General features: G+C 39.3%; 1 protein-coding gene across 11 annotated transcripts in view; it reads right to left on the reverse strand.

The window, feature by feature from the left end:
- Positions 1-3,299: 3,299 nt before the first annotated feature.
- Positions 3,300-20,131, reverse strand: part of DMD (dystrophin) — a 2,193,636-nt gene continuing 2,176,804 nt past the window's right edge. For 6 of the 11 annotated variants that reach the window (XM_057495970.1, XM_057495969.1, XM_057495967.1 and 3 more), the window contains 2 exons: positions 16,418-16,507; positions 3,300-3,413 (listed from right to left, as the gene is read on the reverse strand). In XM_057495970.1, coding sequence (XP_057351953.1) covers positions 3,316-3,413; positions 16,418-16,507 — 188 coding nt within the window. In that variant the 3' untranslated portion in view covers positions 3,300-3,315. Of the gene's footprint in view, positions 3,414-7,985; positions 8,018-16,417; positions 16,508-20,131 lie in introns of all 11 variants that reach the window. The other 5 variants (XM_036917975.2, XM_036917969.2, XM_036917974.2 and 2 more) reach the window with 2 other exon arrangements.

Here is a 20,131-nt window from a genome sequence, read left to right on the forward strand (position 1 = left end):
TTTATAGTTGGGGCCCAAGCAGAGCAGGATGTGGTGAAGGCATCTGCCTCTGGTGGTGGTCATGACACTATATGCTGGAGGTATCCTCGCCAGAACCAGTTCTGAGGCTCCTTTTAGGTAAGATTCTTGCTGCTTAGACATCCCCTTAGGTCTGGTACCATTAGCAATAGAAGTGACAGGAAATTCTCTTGAGAAACAAAGTGTAAATTACAAACTAAGTCATATACTTGTTATTACTAAAACAGCACACAAAACAAATGCTATGACTATTGCTGCACAAAGATGATCTTCCAAGCTACAAATGCTGGCCTCTTTTGATCCAAAAATCTCACTTCTAGGAATGTGTCCCACAGAAATATTTTTGCACAAGTGAGATGATGAAATGAGAGATGTGCACTATTGTTCATCACAGCAAAAGACTGAAAACAATCCACTTATCCCACCAAAGGGGATGGCTTGAACAATATTCCACATACACTGGAATATTATACAGCTATGATAAAGAATGAGAAAGCATTCCATCCATTGAAATGGAAAGATCTATTTCAATATAATTAAGAATGAATCTCTTGAGTTCATTCTTAAGTTTAAAAAAACAAAGCATATATATAACTGGGTGCACAGAATTCTGTCTTCTGTGTAATGAAAGAAAAAAAGATGTTTCTAATTGCTTGTATACTTTGAGAGGATACACAACAAATTAATATTTATTCATAGGGCAGTGAGGATGATGTGGGACTAGGGTGGTCAGGGTCTTTTCACTGGTCATCTAGATGTTTCATGTTTAAACCATATAAATATGTTACCTATTTAACAAATAACTAAATTAGAATAAAAACAAGGTCCTGCAGTCCAATACTTTTTTTGTAACATAACTGCGTGCTTTATTGAGATACACAGTAAAGCAGTAATATAATACAATAGTAAGGCATATATTTGGTGAAGTCTGATATGTTGTGAAAATGCAGTAAAACTGAAGTTTAAAAAAATAAGTAGTCAATGTTACAGTGTTGGTGTTAAAACACAATATTATGATACTCAAGTAAGAACCCAGTACTTGAAACCAATGATATAACATGCCACGTGATGTTTATGCTTCAGTTACATTGATTATGATTTACAGTTTAACACTCGGTGGTTAGAAAGAACATGAAATAATGTCCAAGTTATGCTTAAGATGCAGCCATAAAGCTCTCAGTTTTTACTCAAATATTTTGACAGACTCACTCCCAAACTAATGTCTAAAAAGATAAAACAAAAAGATTAAAACAAAATTATGCACTCTAATTACCTCTGATTTTAGAATGAAACTTAAAACATCTTAGTAGGAAGAAAAGTAACCCCTTGTGTTAAATTGTGGTTTAAAAAAAAAGAAATCCTTGGGTAAAGAAAAAGTCCAGGGGCACATAAAGGAAAAAAATGCAAGACTACAACCCAATCTTAACGTAATTTGTTACCTTAGGGCTTTGGGTTTTCTTTTGGAAACTATAAAGGAAAAAGAAAATGGAGAAAAATGTTCACACAATGGACACGTGGTGAAGCTGTGAAATCAGGTGTGCACAATTATTAGGAACACCCCAAAACCAAAGTGAGGTAGAAATAGCATGAGAAGCCATGTTTGATGTTAATGATCATTAAAAATAATGGACAGAACCCACTCTCCAAAAGGTAATTACACTTGATGTAAGAGGTAACAGATTTGCAAAATAATGGGTCACACGATGATTTCTACTGCACGAGTAAAAATAAAAAAAAAGACTAAGAAGATGAAATGAAAAAGTAAAGCTTTTTCCTACCAGTTAGTTCTCTTGAGTTTTTCTCCTCTTTCTGAACAATTTTCGTTGCTATAGTTGACCTACCTAACTCACCAAAGAGGGTTTTGGAGAAGCTTTCAGAACATTTGAATCAATTTGTGGTGTTCCTACTTACAAACCTATGTGGAATTACTTTTAGAGAAATGCAAAGGAGGGAAACGCAGTTCATGGACTTCTGGGTGATTATTTACCAGGATCACAATGTGACGAGGCTACTGTTGCACACAATCTCCCAAGGGTTATTTTTAAATTAAGTCTCGTGGCATTCAAAAACTCACTGCATTGGGAAAACAAAATCTTGAAGAAAAGAAAAACCACAACACTCTCTGATGTTTGACCATGAGACGAGGGAGAAGAATATAGTTGTAATTATAAAGATCTCTCTGTATGGTTATGACCATTCATCCAATATCCCTCACAGGGATGGGCTGGGAATTCATAGCCCTCCAGCCCTACCACAGTCCTTCTGCCTGGGCATTCCATATGCCTTCCACTGGACAGGGAAGACGGTCTGACTCCTACCAAAACATCATTAACTCTAAATGGTGGCATTGCCAGCAGCGGGAAGCTGAATATATCAACCAACGGACTACTTGGACATAGTAAGTCCTGTGAATGCATTCATATGTCCCTTTAAAAAAAAAATTCGATACTCTATTTGTCAGTGAAAAGTTTAAAAGAAGAAACAGCTGGAGCCCTAGACAAATGGTTTAGTGTAGTAGTTTCCTTCTGGCTTCAGGCTCCAGGGAACATTTATTCGAGACCAAGTAGGCAGGCCTGGATGACCAGAAGCAATTTCTTTCCATTAGGAAGGAGCAAGAACATTTGAACAAGAACTGTAAAAGGTCTTGAGAAGTTTGTAGTTTATCTATATACCTACAGTATTTACATACTTGTAGACATATAGATGTATACAATGAAAATCCACAGTCAGTCCCAGTCAGTCCACAATTCCAAAAAGAACAATGTGAAGTAGTCATTTGTGGTGTTAGAGGTCCTAACTTTAATATGCAAGGAAAGAAAACTATGAATTTCATATGGATATCACGCTAAAAACAATGCACTGCCTCAAACTGTGTGTGTGTGTGTGTGTGTGTGTGTGTGTGTGTGTGTGTGTATGTGTAGGTGTGTTTGTTTTTAGGGGTTTTTATAAACAACTTTTTTTTATAAAGCACACTTTAGTTTACAATCTTTCTTTATAACTGTTATAAATTTTTAAACAACCCAAAATGCGTTCCATATAAAGAAATGGCAAGTTATTTAGCTATCAAGATTTTACATGTAGTTTTCTTATAACTTTTTTTGTACAATTGCATAGACGTGTAAAACCTGCCATTGTTAACAAAACAATAACAGACTTAGAAACTACTGAAATCTACAGTATAGTACCACTACCCTTCACAAAAATATAGATTTTTTTTCTTGTAAACTCTTACTGTCTAATCCTCTTTGTTGTATGAATATTATAAAAACCATGCGGGAATCGGGAGTTGTAAAACATTTATTCTGCCCCTTCTTCATCTGTCATGACTGAAACTAAGGACTCCATCGCTCTGCCCAAATCATCTGCCAAGTGGAAAAGGCTTCCTACATTGTGTCCTGGAAAACAAAGAGAAAGACAGGCTTTACGCAAGATGCTGATGTCATCACCCTGACTCTGCCGTGTGGGAAACCATCTCCCATTTGTAGGTGAAGACAACACAGAAGCTGCGTTTTGAGGGTATACACAACAGGGTTTGAGTTTTCACCAGTTTCCAGGAAGAAGCACAGCCTTGTTAATGAAGCCACTCCACGCTGTTAGTACCAGCTTGATGTTGGGTCAGGCTGCTGGTGCCATTTAAATGGAAAATGTCAGCGATTGCACTCATGTTCCCATTGTAAATACCAAAAAGGATTCCATGGTTAAGCACAAGATCCCTGTCGTAACAGGTGTTATTTCGTGATGGGATCCACTTACTCCACCTTGGGGGAGATTACTTACTATGTATCTGTACAAAATTATTTTACTATCAAATAACTGCCACCACTGCCCTAGGCCATCGCCATTAGCATCACTACTACCACATCACCTCAACATGAAACGTTCATTTCAAGGCTGTTCAAAAGCTGTCGGCTCACTTCTAAGGCTGTGGTGGAGGTGACTGTTTTCTCTCTGCTTTTACTTGGGTTGAAAAATGAACTCTTGAACTGACCTTTCTGTATACTATTAACACTTGAACTAGGAGGCTTCAGAATAAAAATCAGTTTTCATTCCAACTTATTCTAGAGCCTAATTATAATTTGACCCACATGTATAGATAGCACAGATTCTGGTATCCTCTGAATCCATTTTTGATCTCCTCCTAAATGAGGGTTAACTATCGGAAGAGCCTTTTAATAATGTGACATGACCTTAGCATTAATCCCCTGGCATGAGCATGAAAGCAGTGCGATGTCCCTGGTACTTTGTGGCAAAATTCAAATCTAGAGTAAAGTAATTCGAGACATTATGAGTTGCCTTTTCATACATGTCCTGTATTTTTATATGGCTAATTTTAATTCTTGGACATTAGTAAATCATTCCACTAGTCAAGTACTGCCTTTGGAACTAAAAATGCTTTACTAGGCTATTACTGCCATGCCATGTATCAACTTTACAGATTCCCATAATTGTTAAAATCCCTATAAAAATTAAAGATAGTCTGGGGTAGGTATTCTGTTCTAATACTTATTTCAAGAGACATATCGTTTTTAAATATATGAGAGAGAATATCTGAAGAGGATTCATAGGCAGGCACTTAAACAGTGATGGCACCAGATCAAGCTAAGACTTATTAAAAGTTTAATGCCACTCAGCCATTTACATTAAGGTGACCAAGTTGGTAAATCTCTTTGAGCTTTATTAGTGCAATTGAGTTTCAGTGAGAAGTATGTTGTAAAAAAATCATTTTGGGTTTTGGTTGAGACAGCAAATATAAAATGTTTTCACAAAGCATATGCACTATTCAGAGCACCCTCAGTGAAGAGCTGAAATCACCTTTGGCTTTTCTAAGCCATAAAAACCACAGGAAGACATAGTGGGTCCTCTGCTGCTCCTCAGAGCTTAGAGCTCAAATATGTAACCGATACCACCACATTAGGCTTCCCTTGTCTCTAGTTTTGACTGACCTACAACCCTGGGAGAACTGAACGATTATTTATGCATACCGAAAAACGGACGGACTCACTGCAGATTTTTAATTCTTGCAATCTTAAGAGCTGTTAACGAAGCCAGTAAAAACAAAAGCCAAGACCCTTACAACCTGATATCTGAATATGATTCAAATTATTTCTCATTATCAGACTATAGTATAGTTCACCCAGTAGCTAGGAAATGTAATGTGAAACATAAATCAGGGCAGAATTCATTTTTTTCCCATTGGGTCATTGATATGAAAATCAAAAAAGGGCCTCTTTTAGACTATGTGCTAGGGGACATGGACTGCAGTTCAGAAGGTAAGACAAGTAAATGCATTTACAGATTATATAGCCAAGTAGCGCCTCTACTCCTTGAAACGGTTTTCCGTTGCCACCTGGAAGGCTCTTGAGTGTCTCAAAAGGCATCAGTTGTAGGAGTATCTGTTAGTTAAAGTCACTAGGTAAAATAGAGGTTCACTATTCTTAATACACTACACAGTCCCACAGAATGTTAGGTGGCCTTTAATCTGTCTAGATGGTTAAATGTTCACAAATGACCTTGTGGCTGTCCCTATGCTAGAAAAATGAACGTTAAAAGAGTCGCCTCACTATACCTATATTACGCCTTTGGTTACTTTATTTACAAACACCTGTCCCACCAGACTAACGATTCCAATGTTTGTCATAGAGGTTTTCATTAAATCCAGAAAAAAAATCCTATCTCTGACAAAAATACTGCCCCAAAGAATAATACCTCAGTGCAATGGAGGCATGGAGCTGTACCATGACATAGATGCAGAAAACAGATTTGTATCCTAAGTCCATTATCCATGTGTATAAGGCAGACCATTAGTGAGGTCATTAATTTTACCTGACAGATTTTTCTAAAGTCAAAATGACAATCTCATACTAGGAGCGAAAGAGGCACTGGAAAGCAGGCAGGTTTCAGACATTTGCAATCAGCTTCAGGCACAAGTTGACACAAAAATACGTCTATAGAAAGTATTAATTTAATCCATTCTTAAGCAAGGATTGTTGAACACAAAGGCACCATGCGTTGAACGTTGGGGCAGTTGTATGTTTTTCCAAGTTGCAGTTAACTGCAATGCATTTAGCCTCACACGCCACCACTGCCTAAGGGAGTTGTTTTCCGCAGTGATTGGAATTGAGACTTTCTGGCGGAGCTCCAAGACCTCAATAGCAATCTGGCATTCAATTTTTTAAAAATACAAATAAATGGTTAGCATTCAGTTGGTCAAAGCAGAGGCAGAATACTACAGTGACATTTGCTTATCTTTTCTCTATAATTCAATCTTAAAAAAATATCTGGTCTGTACATTTGGGATATTTTCACAGCACTGAAATGATCAGTATTGTTTTGATTCTCTGGTTTTCTGGAAACTCTTCTGGCTATAACATACCACAGGTAGTAAAGTTTCCAAATGCCTAGATGACTTGAATGGTATGTGCTGGCCTTTTCTAAAATTTGTTCATGAGAGAAACATGTTCAGTGTGATCAAAATTAAGGTGCAACTTTTTATAACAAGTGAAAATAAATTTTAAGGGGCACTTACCATAAGAATGAACCCAAGAAGTCTCACATAAGAAGTACGTGAGCCAGGCAAACTGTCAGCATTCAATGCTTCACCAAGTCAGATTTCCTCAGTTTCTCCTCCCAGCTTACCACTCCCTCCCTAGGCCCCCACTGCCCCAAGTGCTGGAAGGGAGCTCTGGTGTAGACACACTGAAGGATCATTAAATTAATTACACTTGCTGCATGGCATGGTGTTGGCAGAATTTCCAGTATGACTCCTTATGTTCAAATGAATCAGTGGCTACTCTTGTCCATTCTGTTGCTGAGGATCCAGAACCTTCTTGTATAAGGACCCACCACCCGTCCAACCTGTTTCCCAGAATAGCACATGCTATTGCCATCCACGGAAGAACTTTCCTTCTCACGTCCTTCCTGCTAGACTTTTCGTAAGGACAATCTTGTTTCACTTGGACTGTCACTCAACAGTTTGTCATCCAACAGCCATTTGATTAGGTAACTCAATGTTGAGGCGACATTCCTGGCAGAAGAAGGAGTATGAAGCAGCTTTTGCTGTAAAACCCCAAAGCACATTTACTGGTAATGCTGTAACCTACCCTTTTTAACCCATTAACAGGCATTCAAAAAAACCCTCAAGACTCCAACATTCAATTTTTATCCCTAATTGGTGATGTTCTCTCTAGGTCCAAATGCCAGTTAAAAAAAGAACACCTTCTAAAGGGCAAGCAGAGATGACATATGCCTTTCAAACACCATTTTCTAAAGTGGCAGTAAAGCATAAGAGTTAAAAGAATGTGGCTGTGGACCCAGATTACCTGGATTCAAATCCTGGCTCTGTCACCTTGGATATTACTGCTTACCCTCTCATTGGCTCAGTTTCCTTGTTGTAAAATGGGGCTAGTAAGAGTACCTATCTCACAGGTTTGGCATCAAGATTACATAATGAAAAAGATGGCAAGGGCTTAGAACACTGCTTGGTGCACAGTAAGTGCTCAAGAAATACTGGCTAAAGTGGGAAAGAGGGAGCATTGGAACCAGGAATAAATTAAAAAATAAAATGAAGTCCTTCCAGAAGAATAAAAACCAAGGGCACGGGCAGAAAACATCAGGGTCCCAGAAGTAGAAGGAAGCTTTATGACTCATGAGTTATGTTCAAGGCTAAATTTATTTTGAAGGTTTTGTTTGTGTTGTGAATGGCAACAGATGATCTAGAGGATTCCAACCTGGGGACTGCAAAGGGCTGCCATTTTCTAGAGATGCCTGTCATGGTGATGACAATGGCAGTGAATATTTGAGGAACGTTCCTCATGAGCTGCAAGTGGGGAGGTGATTTCCATCCTGAGATGACGACACGTGTAATACACACATGCGCGTGCACGCACACAACTCGTACACAAACGCCAAACATAGAAAGCAGGATGAGACAGACAGAAGCCATGGCTGTGAGCCTGAATCTCACTAACCTCTCTCATTGGCTTCCCAGGGGTATTTCTTCCTTTAATAATAGAGAGAGGAAGAGGTAGAGATATCAGAAAGGAAAAAACATAACATGCGTCAATATACAGTTTCATACCAATTTGCTGCTTTTACCAAACAAATGTTGAGATGACAATTCATTTATCCCCTTCTTGAAAAAAAAAAAAAACAGAAACAAAAAAACCCAAAAGACACATCCAGTCAAATAATTTTTACATACACTTAAAATCAGTGTAAACAGATAACACGGTCTGGGAGACATCACTTACAGAATCCATAGAGTTCATGCGTTAAACTGGATGAAAGCTGGCACAGCATAGGAATCTGACACACTGAGCATTGTTTTCAAGAGCGACTGTAGAATCTCAAGTTTAATGCCCCCAATCTTAACCTCTTCACTCTTGACAACACACCAAAACATAAATAGTCATTGACTTTGTGTACCAAAAACTGCCCCCCAAATGCAAGGTAGAGCGCTGCATAGAGGCTAGACGCTATCCTCTTGGGAGAACTTGCTCTGTCTGGCAGAAGCTGAGCATGCCCATGAGGGGAGAGGGGGCATCTGAGAAAGTAGAAAAAAACGAGGAAGGAGGTAAATCCCACTAATGGGCAAACAAACCATAGAGCCAAGATCCAGGAATAAGCCTCAACTTCCTCCTCCATATTCAACAGATACCAGGAGCCTTCAGAGTCCATGGCTGCAGGCCACTGGCCTCACTGGTTTTATAGAAGCCACCCACATCTGTATGTATGTATTTATTTTTGAAAAGCAGGTTCTGATGAGAGAGTTTTCTATGATAATGAGTATAATTGGACAGAAAATTAGGGACCTCTGGACCATACCCTAGCATGTCTCGGGCATGCAATTTCCCTTTACCTTTAGGATGTTTGAAATGAAATGTTGGTTTTTAAACTTTGACTTTAGCAAGGTGACACTACCTAAAACAATCTTATATGAAATCACAGTATTTACAGCAGGTAAAAGCAGAGCTGTGAGAGCTCCTGTACACACCTCCCTGCTCCCTGACCCACCATGCTCAGGGGCTCCAAGAAGACTAAGATCCCCCAAAACAGTCTGAGAACTCCTAGTCTAGAATGAAGAATTATGGAGCTACTGTTCTAAAAGAAATCTCCAGAAGCTCAAGTTCAGGGTTTAAAACTTTATTACCTATCTAAAGGTTTTCTAGGTATGACTCTCCTTTCCTCCCTCTTTCCCTTCCTTCCAAATTTTCCCGAGTCAGAGATTTCTTAGCAGTGTAAAGACTGTATGCTTGACCATGTCAGCTTGGCCAGGGTATTCATGACACTCCTCAGATCGGGGAAAAGAGAGAAAGGGTACTGGCTCCTCAGCTGTGGGTATTCTCAGTGGCAGGCCCATTCCATGCGCTAGGAACCAGGGAAGGGAGCAGAAAGGCCCTTCATCCTTGGTAAATCAAGTGAATCCTAGCATGAATCACTCACCCCACTCCTTTTCACTCCTTTAGAGAGTTATTTTTTTTTAATCTTTATACTTCATGGATATACTGGCTGATAGTAGAATTCATTTCCTTCTTCTGCAAGACTGTGAGCAATCCTTAAGGGCAGGGCCTCATTTTGTTCACATACCTCTCTATGCCCGATACCTTGTCGTGTATCTCAACACTGGGTATTTGATAAATGCTGGCTGAACTCAATTAGTAAGATAGCCACTAGGTCATGGCCAAGAGCCCTTTGGTGTTTTAGGCAACTTGGCCTTGCCTGCTATCTTTTAGCTTGGATGCCTGGGGCTGGTGACTTGTTTGTTGTGTCTTCTAACTTTGGTCTATTTTAAAACTTTAGAGCTTTGGGAAAGACAGTGGAAGGATGCTGTTGTTAGAAAGCAGTATGACTGATTTAGTTATAGAATGTAACTATGGTTTCTAGAATGGTAAAGGTTACATACCTTTATTAATTCTACACCAAGCTATAGTCAGAGCTCAGTATCAACTGGTCACTGGTGAACACGCAACAAGAGATCTGGGTTTTAAGATACTTCTTCTAAAACCATGTTTTATGTACAATGGACTTCTTAGAGCTATGTTAACCCTCATCTCTTTCACAATCCTCCCTTATCAGTTAGGCTCCAATGGGCTCATTAATGTAGTACAAAAGGAAGGTTGGCTTTTTGTTTTAAGGTTAAAACAAGTAATGTTTTCTACTGTATTCGGAACAGTTTCTACACTGATAAGATAGAGGCTAACTTGTTGCACCACTTAAAAAATTATTTACCAATAAATAAAGTACCAGATAAAAGTTTTACTTCATAAATACATTCTTTGGAAATAACTTTACTTAGATCTTCCCCAAGGGTGTCCATCTGGCCACATGGTATGTTGTCAGGAAATGAATCAAGAGAAAAAGGAAGTGTGGTGGGGGAGTCCTGAATCTAAATAAAGGATTTGGTCTGAGCTGGGTGAGTCAAGTTTCTCCAGGCAGTAGGAACCTGATTTGATTGGTTGTAATTCATTATTCAGAGTCAGATTCCCAGGACATAACTGTTTCTGGGTACCTTTAGCTGCTTTATCGAGTTCACTGACTGAGAAAGGTAAGGAAGAATGAGCCCCTTCTTAGGGTTTCTGTTTATTTTAAGCGAAAGAAGGTTCAAATGGCTATACTTTAAATATGGAAACATGCACAATCTTTGGTGAATGTGGATACAAATACATAAATCAATTCAAAAGCAGTTCTGTTGAGCTGACGCTGACCAGTACCGAGTTCTGACTGTGTATATGTAATGAGCTAGAATGGACAAGTATGACAGTGTAAAGCATGGCTTGGTGGACTTTCTCTGTAAAGGGCAAGACAGTAAATATTTTAGGCTTTGCAAGCCACAGTCTCTGTAGTAACTATTCAGCTCTGCACAACCAGCCTGCCTGGAAGTGAGAAAGCAACCACACACCAGATGTAAACGGATGGGCATGCCTGTGTTCCCAAAACAAACTGTATTTATGGAAACAGGTAGAGGGCCAGACTCGGTCCACGGACTGTAGTTTGCTGCTGCCTGGTGGAAGGGACTAGCAGTTCATATCCTTTACAGAAGCCAATAGGAAACTGCATGGTGCCTGAAAGGGGGTACGTGAGGTTTCCCTCTGCCTTTGTTCTTTATGTTGCCTCTTCCATAAAAGAACTACAGACAAGACCTGATTTTAGAAGATGGCAGGTTTTGCAAAACTTGTTGGGTTGCTGATTTAGAGGCGTTTAACAGAATGTATGTGGGCCAGAGTAGTATGAGAGGGAGAAGATGGCATGGGCTGTTGGGGATAAAGATGCCATGGCACAGGTAGGTCAGTAAGAGATTATACAGGCAGCAGAAATACCCACAGAGCACTGAGGCCTGCTTTCTGAATTGTCATTGCACTAAAGGCTTACCCTGTATCTGATCATTCATTAATCTACATACAGCAGCACCTCAGTCTTAGAGAGGCCAATACACACTGTCTGGGGAAGCATTTCATTCATGAATGCACATCTATATAAAAATACCTTTGTTAGACTGCTAAGTGATCAGGGACATGTGGATATATGTTCGAAGAGTTTATTTTTAAATTATGTTTATTGTTCATTCTACCCATGTAGTGTTCTCATAGAATAATGGTAGAGACTTAGTAGAAAACAATTTTTATTAGCATGGAATTCAACTCCTACATATACTTATAGACAGAGGGACAGATTACAGATAGAGAAATAGATCAGAAAGAAAGTGGCTAATGTTCTGTGTTTCATATACACTGAGCCACTCAAATCCCTCAAGTGGTTGTGACTAGCTATATCAAGAGGTTAATCAGGGAAGATATAACCACAAAGCTAAATGTGCACACACTGACACCTTCGGCACCCTGCAGTTTACATGGGCTATCATGCACGAGTGTCGGCTACTAGTTAATCACAAAAGGTAGAAGCACACAACCCCTTTATTAATTTGGATAACAGTTTAGCAGAGCCATCAGGATACGATCAAAAGCCTAACTGAACTTGAATGGCTATGAGTGAGGCACTTTGAGCTTCCAGGTACTTTCAGTAAAAATAAAACATGAAGATTAGTTGATACCTTAAGACTTGAGCCATGAGTCAAAACTACAGCTAAGTGTAACAAAAAAGTTGTACATTTAAAGTACACAGTAACTCCCTTATCTATATACTTTATAGTTATAAAAAACATAATTTAAAAAAAGCCTTTTCCTCTGTGGGCAATTATCTAGCAGGGTTAAGTAAACCATGAGGTGGTATTTAACAGCCCATTTCCACTAAATGTCAGACCTCTGGCTCTGACATCTGTTTTGAGTTACTCCAACAGCTGTCTGAAACAGCTGTAGCAACCATGAACTTCATTTTTTGTAACACAACAATGGGAACACGGATAGCAGACTTGGCTTAAAAGTACAATGTCCTCTAAGACATTAGCAAGGTCTTGGTAGAAGCTTCCATGCTGAAACTCTTAAAATTTAATTTTTTAAAGAAAGATATTCAACTGGGCAAGGAAAACCTTGGTCATTTAGATCAGTATTGTTAAACCACTGGATCAGAACACTGATCTAGTGGGTTGCAATCGGCATTTTATCTTTAAATAAAACAGAGAAATAAATATAGTTTTAAATAAAACAGTGTGAATTATATTTAGTATAGAAAGTACTGTGCCATAAAACTTTTGTTTCTGATCTTTGCATACATGACTTACACACATATATGTAGTGTATATATAAGGTGGCTGTATACATCTGTGTGTGTACACACACACACATAACTTATTTTATATCCTAACCCCAGTTTGAGATATAAAATGTTAATCTTACTACAGATAATAGTAAAAAAAGGTTGAAAGCTGCTGTTTCAGATGTCAAAGACACTAAGATGACCTTGTAAAGCTCTTCCATTTGGGAGAGTCTGTAATCCCCAAATGTTAAGATTTTCAATATTTTCTGCTTACTATTAACCTGACATACCTACTAACTGGTAAGATGTCCCCATTAAGCCCTTCTATATATATAAGTATATACACACATTCTCTATTCTTTCAAAATAAAGTTTTTAGTTAGAAATCAAACATCCAAAAAATATGTCTTCGAGTGCATTGATATTACCCAATATTTACAAGGATGAGACTGTTTCATCCATTTGAATTTGGGGAGAGAAATGTGTGATATTGTGATTTATAATGACTATATATTGGGTCTTCATTCCCTTTCTAGGCACTGAGCTCCTAAAACCCTTGGAATTTCATGTGTTCAGAGGCACCAAGCTGTCTTTTATTAAGGAGGTGACTTTTGGGAAGTCTCGAAGGATGGTGCTGGCTGCCAGGGCAGGCCCCAGTGTAATTAGAGGGCTGGAACTTCCAGTCCCAACCCCAGACCTCCCGGGATTACAGAGGGGCTGGAGCTCGAGTTCAGTCACCACAGGCAATGATTTAATCAACCAACAACACCTATGTAAGAAGCCCAATAAGAACCCAAAAGGACGGGGCTGGGAGAGCTTCTAGGCTTGGGAACAAGTGGAGATGCTGGCAGTGCCATGGGGTGCCCCCTTCCTCTGGAAGCTCTGTGCTTTCCCCACACCTTGCCCTATGCCCTAGTTGCCTCTTCCATCTGGCTGTTCCTGAGTTATATCCTTTTATAATACACCAGTGATCTAGGAAGTGTAATGTATCTCTGAGTTCTGTGAGCCCCTCTAGCAAACGAATCGAACACAAGGGGGGGATCACTGGAACCTCTAGTCTGTAGCAGGTGGGCCCTGGGTTTGCAAGTGGCATATGAAGTGGGGGAGGGGACGTCTTGTGGGACTGAGCCTGTAACCTGTGGGGTCTGATGCTGTGTCCAGGCAGGCTGTATCAGAATGGAGCTGAACTGCAGGACACCAAGCTGGTGGCAAAGCATATTGCTTGGTGGTGGGGGGAAATGCCCAAACATTGGAACTGGGTGCAGAAATGTGAAGGGCCTATGGTAAGGCCAAATATGATGGGAAGTAGCAAAAAAGAAAGAAAGAAAGAAAGAAAGAAATGTCAAGGTCCTAGTGTCACTGAAAGATGAGCCAGATCTTCTAGCACCTTATCTACTCTCTTGCTAAGTTTTGTTTGTTTATTTGACTGTGTTTTTTCAGGAAAATGAATTAATTCTCTAGGCCACCAGGTACTATTGAGTTAAGTAGGAGCTTAATTAGTGGAATTAGACAAAGCTGCCTTATCCCATATTTGAAACTCAAATTAGTACTCAGGGGATGATATGCTTCCATAAGCACTAATTTTGTAAACACTATCCAGGAGGCCCGAATAGAGCTTCCCATGTTTCTATATAAGTAAATCAACATCATACAAGTAAAGTAAGCATCACAGATGCTAACTGCCAAATGCCCTATCAGAGAAGCTATGTTTCTAACCTAGGTGGCTTCTTCCACACTCATGTGGCATCTAGCTTCAAGGATTTTAAAAGGGGGATGCAGGGAGAGGATGCCAAAGACTTCCCCTCAGAGATAATGAGGATGGACCGGAGACCTGTGTACATACAGGTTGCCTGTAGGGAAGCAGATCCGGGGCACTGCTGGAGCCCCTTCTCCGCTGTGCTCTAGTTACCACATGTGAAAGAAATGCCTGGAGCACTAAGTAAGCTGCCACTGACTTTCCACAGAGCGGGTACACAGGCCTTCAGTTTGAGGGGTGGGGATGGGACATGAGTCTGTAACCTTCACGGGAAAGCCTGAGGTCAATGAAATGTGTGCTAGATGGGGGGCCCAAAGTTGTGGCCCCCTAGCAGCTGTATGATCTTGAAGAAGACGTTTGCTTTGCCTGAGGCTAACCCCCTGATTTACGTAAAGAGGTGCTTCTGGGGTTCACTCAGGTCACAGGAATCTCTAGTAGAGCAATATTATGATTATGCTGTGCTATGAACTTCCTTGGAAGTCTGCCTCCCCAATTGACCGTAAGCACCTTGAAGGCAAGGAAGTTGGCATTTATTCTTTGCATCCTTAATACTTCCAGTGGTGCATAACAGGTGCTAATACAACTGGCAGGCTAAAGGAGAAAGCATTTGATTTATGTCAAATTGGCATGTGGTTGTCTCATTATGAACTATGGCATCTAGGGAGAGGAGGGGGGCAGGTGCGGGGTGTGGTGGTGGGTGGAAGACAGATGAGATTTTTATATGTTAAAATCAACCCATCAGAGGTGCTCAGCAGTGAGAAGATGGCTGGTGCAGACATTTAAAATTAGCCTCCCCTGACGGTTCCTTAGCAACACTCTATCAGGACACGATTGCTTTTAATGTGCACTGCACAGTGTTCACTCATACATCAAATCGCTAGGAAATGGCCACTGAGAACTGACACTGAACGAAGATAGGGAAAACATATGACTCAAAACACCCTCCTCGTTGCCCTTATGGAGAGGGTCACACAACGAGATTCTCTGCGGCCCTTGCTGCCTGGGCTGCCCGTGAGGGAGGCCGGTGACTGGCCACAGAGCCTTGTGTTTCTGTCTTCGGCTTCTCTGGGCTTTCCTCTACTTGCTCACGGGTGATTGACTGTGGCCACTGTTTTGACTCACTGGAGGAAGGTGGGTTGGTGACTTTGCTGTCTGTCGGGGCATTAAACCAAAATACTCCAAAACACTAACACTAGCAGCACCCTGCCTCCCCAGCCCCAGTAAGACGTGAAGCTTATACTGGACCATGGGAAAATTTGGTGGGGTAAAATGCTGGATTTATATGAGGGACAAAATGCACAAGGCCAAGTTATGGGGAGAAATAAATAATGGCATTAATATTTGTGCCTTTCTTTGCAAAGACTGTGTTCCATCCATGGAAGTGGAAAAAAACACCACCAACAGACTAGTATATAAAGATTTAATTGCACCTACGTTTAAACGACGGGGTAAGATACAATTTTTAAATATGAAGGGCATCAGATTGGACGTCAGAGTCCCCACTCTCACTGTACACTTACCCATGTTTCGGACCTTGCTGTACTGCGTAGGAACTCAGTCCCTGGCACAGCACTATCAGGGCACTAATTTCCTTGTCTGTAAAAGTCATGTAATAACTGCCCTTAAGTAAAAGCTGTCTTGTAATGAACTCTTCAGATGCATGTGCAAAGCAAGTAAAATACTTTGCAAATATGGTAGTATTCCTATTTCTAGAAACATCTTGACTACACAGGTATTTGAAAGTAAACCAGAATCCAGGAACCAGAAAATTCATTCATCCACACCAGAAATTCACATTTAAGAAGAAAAATCTCTTCACAATGATCCTAATTTGGCATTATATCAGCATGTGTTTATTTCAGCATGGAAAGTTAATGTTATATGTTAAAATCAACCCATCAGCCTCCACAAATAAAGGCTTCCATACTCGTTGGGTATGGAAATGAGCAGCCTCATTCCAGGAAGTCTGAGTTACTTCTAAAGAGTGGAGCTTACCTCTTGAACTAGGGAAGGAGTTGTTGAGTTGCTCCATCACTTCCTCTAACCCTGTGCTTGGGTCCTGGGGAGGACTGAGATCTTCCTCCCCTGAGGGAAAGCAAACACAAACGACAGCCAATTACACTTAGGGCAAAAAAAAATAGAGCCACTAGAAAAAAGAGGTCTACAATCCCATTTAAAGGTCCATTATCAATTCATTTGCACTTGCTCATAAACAACATAAATAAAAAAAAACCCTCAAGCCTAATAATTAGGGAACAGCTCCTTAAAAGGAAGAATTCTGTGTGGGGATTTATCTAGGTAGTTTTCTTTGAAGAAGAAAACTGTATTATCTATTTTGAAGTTAAGATAAAGTTAAGTTTCTCATGCCACATTAACAAATGTGGAACATTTTTCTTTGCAATAAAACATAATTATTGGACACTTGCAGTGTGTCTCTTCAACACAAAAGAAAATAATGTGATATTCTGCATTTGGCTTTATGAAGGTAAGAAAAGAGTGGAGACATTAAGGTGTTTTTCCCACTTTCCTGTGACATTTAACTAAAAATACAAACAAAATTCAAGTACCTTTAAGGTCCCATCTAATAAGCAGAAAAAGCCACATATGACCTATATAGATAATAAAATATTAATATTCTAAGGACTGGGGAATTATGTTCTCTTCCTTTTTGTTACATGGGACTACTTTATCATAACATTTTTGAAGGCTTATAAAGGGGAAACAGTTTTTTTTTAATTTTTAAGAATTTGTTTATGTGAGACAGTGATGATTTGGAAGGAAAGGAATTTAGGGATGGAAGGTCTTTCTCGGGCAGTCTCCTTGTCGATTTGGTTGATGTGTGTCTCTTCTATTGATTCACATGTTAAAGAAATACACCTCAAACAGCATTTGCAGTAAAGGAGAAATTTCTTCAGTGCAAACAAAATTGTTTTAAACTTTGAATGCCCTTGGAAATTAATTTTTAAATCTTCCAATACTGAAAATAACTTCTTTTCAAGCTCTATTTATTCAGCACATTGTCCCTTGCATCTAAAACAAAACCTTGTTTTGGTGGATCAACAATAATGAGCATGCTTAAGGACAACCTCAGGTTCACATATGGTTTGGATTTTCATCTGTGATTATAATCCTGCATTTATTATTAAGCTTTCATCCTTGTTTTTTAAAGCACAGGCTAAAAGAATCCTTAATGGTGCTGCTCACCATTAAGACAAAATCACATCCTAGGTGGATGTGAGGCTATATATACCATTATTAGGACAGAGGGCTAAGGACCTGGGATGCACAAAAAAAAGCTCTGTGAGTCTCATAGTAATGTACCACAGGAAAACGCTTTGAAATACTGAGTGCTGAAGAAGTAAGGTCACTAGGTGGAAAAGGAAGTTACAATATCTACCCTATCTACCTACTTGTCTATCTACACACACACACACACATGCACTCCTCTCTCTCTGCTTATATGTATGCCTTTAGAAATGAAAAAATGAAATTCAGCCATCTTTAGTTCCTTTTTTTCCCTGTGAGTTTAAACTACCATTATCTGGTGAGGATGGAATGAGTGAAATATTGCCAGAACAGGATCCTAACAACTGCAGGTTTGATTATACCTCTTTGTTCCATTACCGATGCAGACTTTTGCCAAATTGGAAATCATGAAACATTTTTAATGGCAGCAAGTCTCCTTTAGTGATAGTAAGCCTCACAGAATAAATCAGAACCAACAGAGACCCTCTTGAGCAATGATGTTACTATTTCTGACTTTAATTACATCATACTGGAGCTCTAGAAACTCTACTATGTTAATGAATCTGGTACAGTTCAATAAAGTGATACGCATTTCTCTCCCTGAATTATTTCAAGGACCAAATTATAAAGTATAAACCTAATGATGTCAACCAAGTATGTATATAAAACTGGCTTAGTTGTTTTAATGGAAAACTTTCAGGACAGTGATAAATGTATCCATTCAAACATTTTTTGAGTGCCTATTACATCCTAGGTAGTGTAATTTTGTTTCCCTCTTTTTCTCAAAATTATCTCAGTATGTAAGAAAAATCCTTTGGTTTAACTCATCTCCTTTTAAGAAGCAATATTAGATTTCTCACACATATGCATGAGTAGCGGTGAATCAACACACTGAAAACTGCTTAATGCCTAATAATTTCTGTGTCAAATTATACTGGGAAAGTTAAAACAGCCAAATAACACCTGAAATTATAGAGTCCTAACACTGGACTATTCAATACTGAGCCAGATTTTAAGTGTCTAAAAAGCCACAAAAATTTAAAAGCAGGAAGGTTAGTTTATTTGTTTAGGTGTTTATCAAAAGCCAACTATATGCCAGGCACTGTTCAGAGGGCTGGCATTATAGAAATTAATAAGCAAAAAGCCCTGTCTCTGTGGAACTCATATTCTTATGGAAGCACACAGGCTAAACAAATAGTCAATTATATAGGTACATCAGATGGTGACAGACATCAGGAGAAAGGGTGAGTGAGCGGCAGTGAGGAAGACTCTTCAGAAAGAGGAGTCTTGGAAGCCCTCACTGATGAGGTACAGATGAGCAAAAATTTTAAGAATGTGAAGGTGTGAACCATGTAGACTTTTGAGGAAAGAGCACATCAGACAGAAGGAATAGCAAATATGAAGACTCTGAGAGGGGAGTGTGATTGACTTGCTCAAAGAACACCAATAAGGTCCGTGTAGACAGAGTCACAGTGACCAGGCGTTGTGGGGATTTGGACATGGGATTTTGGCCCGGGAATTTGGACATGGTCATGTGACCTGCTTTGGCCAATGGACTGTTAGCAGCTATGATGTAAGTAGGGGCCAGTCATGATTTTCAACCTTCGTTGTATTAATGTGGTGTGTCACTGACTTGCAGATGATCAAACTGTCTTTGCATGCCTGGAATAAATCCCACTTGATCATGGTGTATGATTCCTTTTATGTTCTGTTGAATTTTGTTTGCTAATATTTGTTGAGGTTTTGGCATCCATGTTCATCAGGGATACTGGACAGTAATTTTCTTGTGGTGTCCTTGTCTGGTTTTGGTATCAGGGTAATGCTGGCCTTGTATGATTAGTTTGTAAATATGCCCTCCTTTGTATTTTTTTGGAAGAGTTTGAGAAGGATTGGTATTAATTCTTTAAGTGTTTGTTAGAACACACTGGTGAAGTTGTCTGGTCCGGAATTTTGTTTATTGGGATGTTTCTGATTACTGATTTAATCTTCTCCCTAGTAATTGGGCTTTCCAGATTTTCTATTTCTTCATGATTCCGTTTTGGCTGGCTGTATGTTTCTAAGAATTTGTTCATTTCTTCTAGGTTGTCAAATTGGACAGCGTGTAATTGTTCCTAGGTGTCTTGTGACCCTTTGTATTTCTGTGGGACCTGTTCTAACATCTTCTTTTACATTTCTGATTTTATTTGACTCTTTTTTTCTTGGTGAGTCTAGCTAAAGGTTTGCCTATTTTGTTTATCTTTTCAAAAAACCAGATCTTCATTTTATTAATCATGTCTATTTCCACTCTATTTCCTTTATTCTCTGTTGATTTTTATTTCCTTCCTTCTACTAACTTTGGACTAAGTTTGTTGTTCTTTTTCTAGTTTCTTGAGGTGTAAAGTGAGGTTGGTTGGTTGAAATTTTCTTGTTTCTTGATGTAGGCATTTATCACTACCTCTTAGAACTGCATCCCATAAATTTTGG

Source organism: Manis pentadactyla, chromosome X (assembly GCF_030020395.1).
Source record: "Manis pentadactyla isolate mManPen7 chromosome X, mManPen7.hap1, whole genome shotgun sequence".
In the NCBI taxonomy this organism is placed as follows: Eukaryota; Metazoa; Chordata; class Mammalia; order Pholidota; family Manidae; genus Manis; species Manis pentadactyla.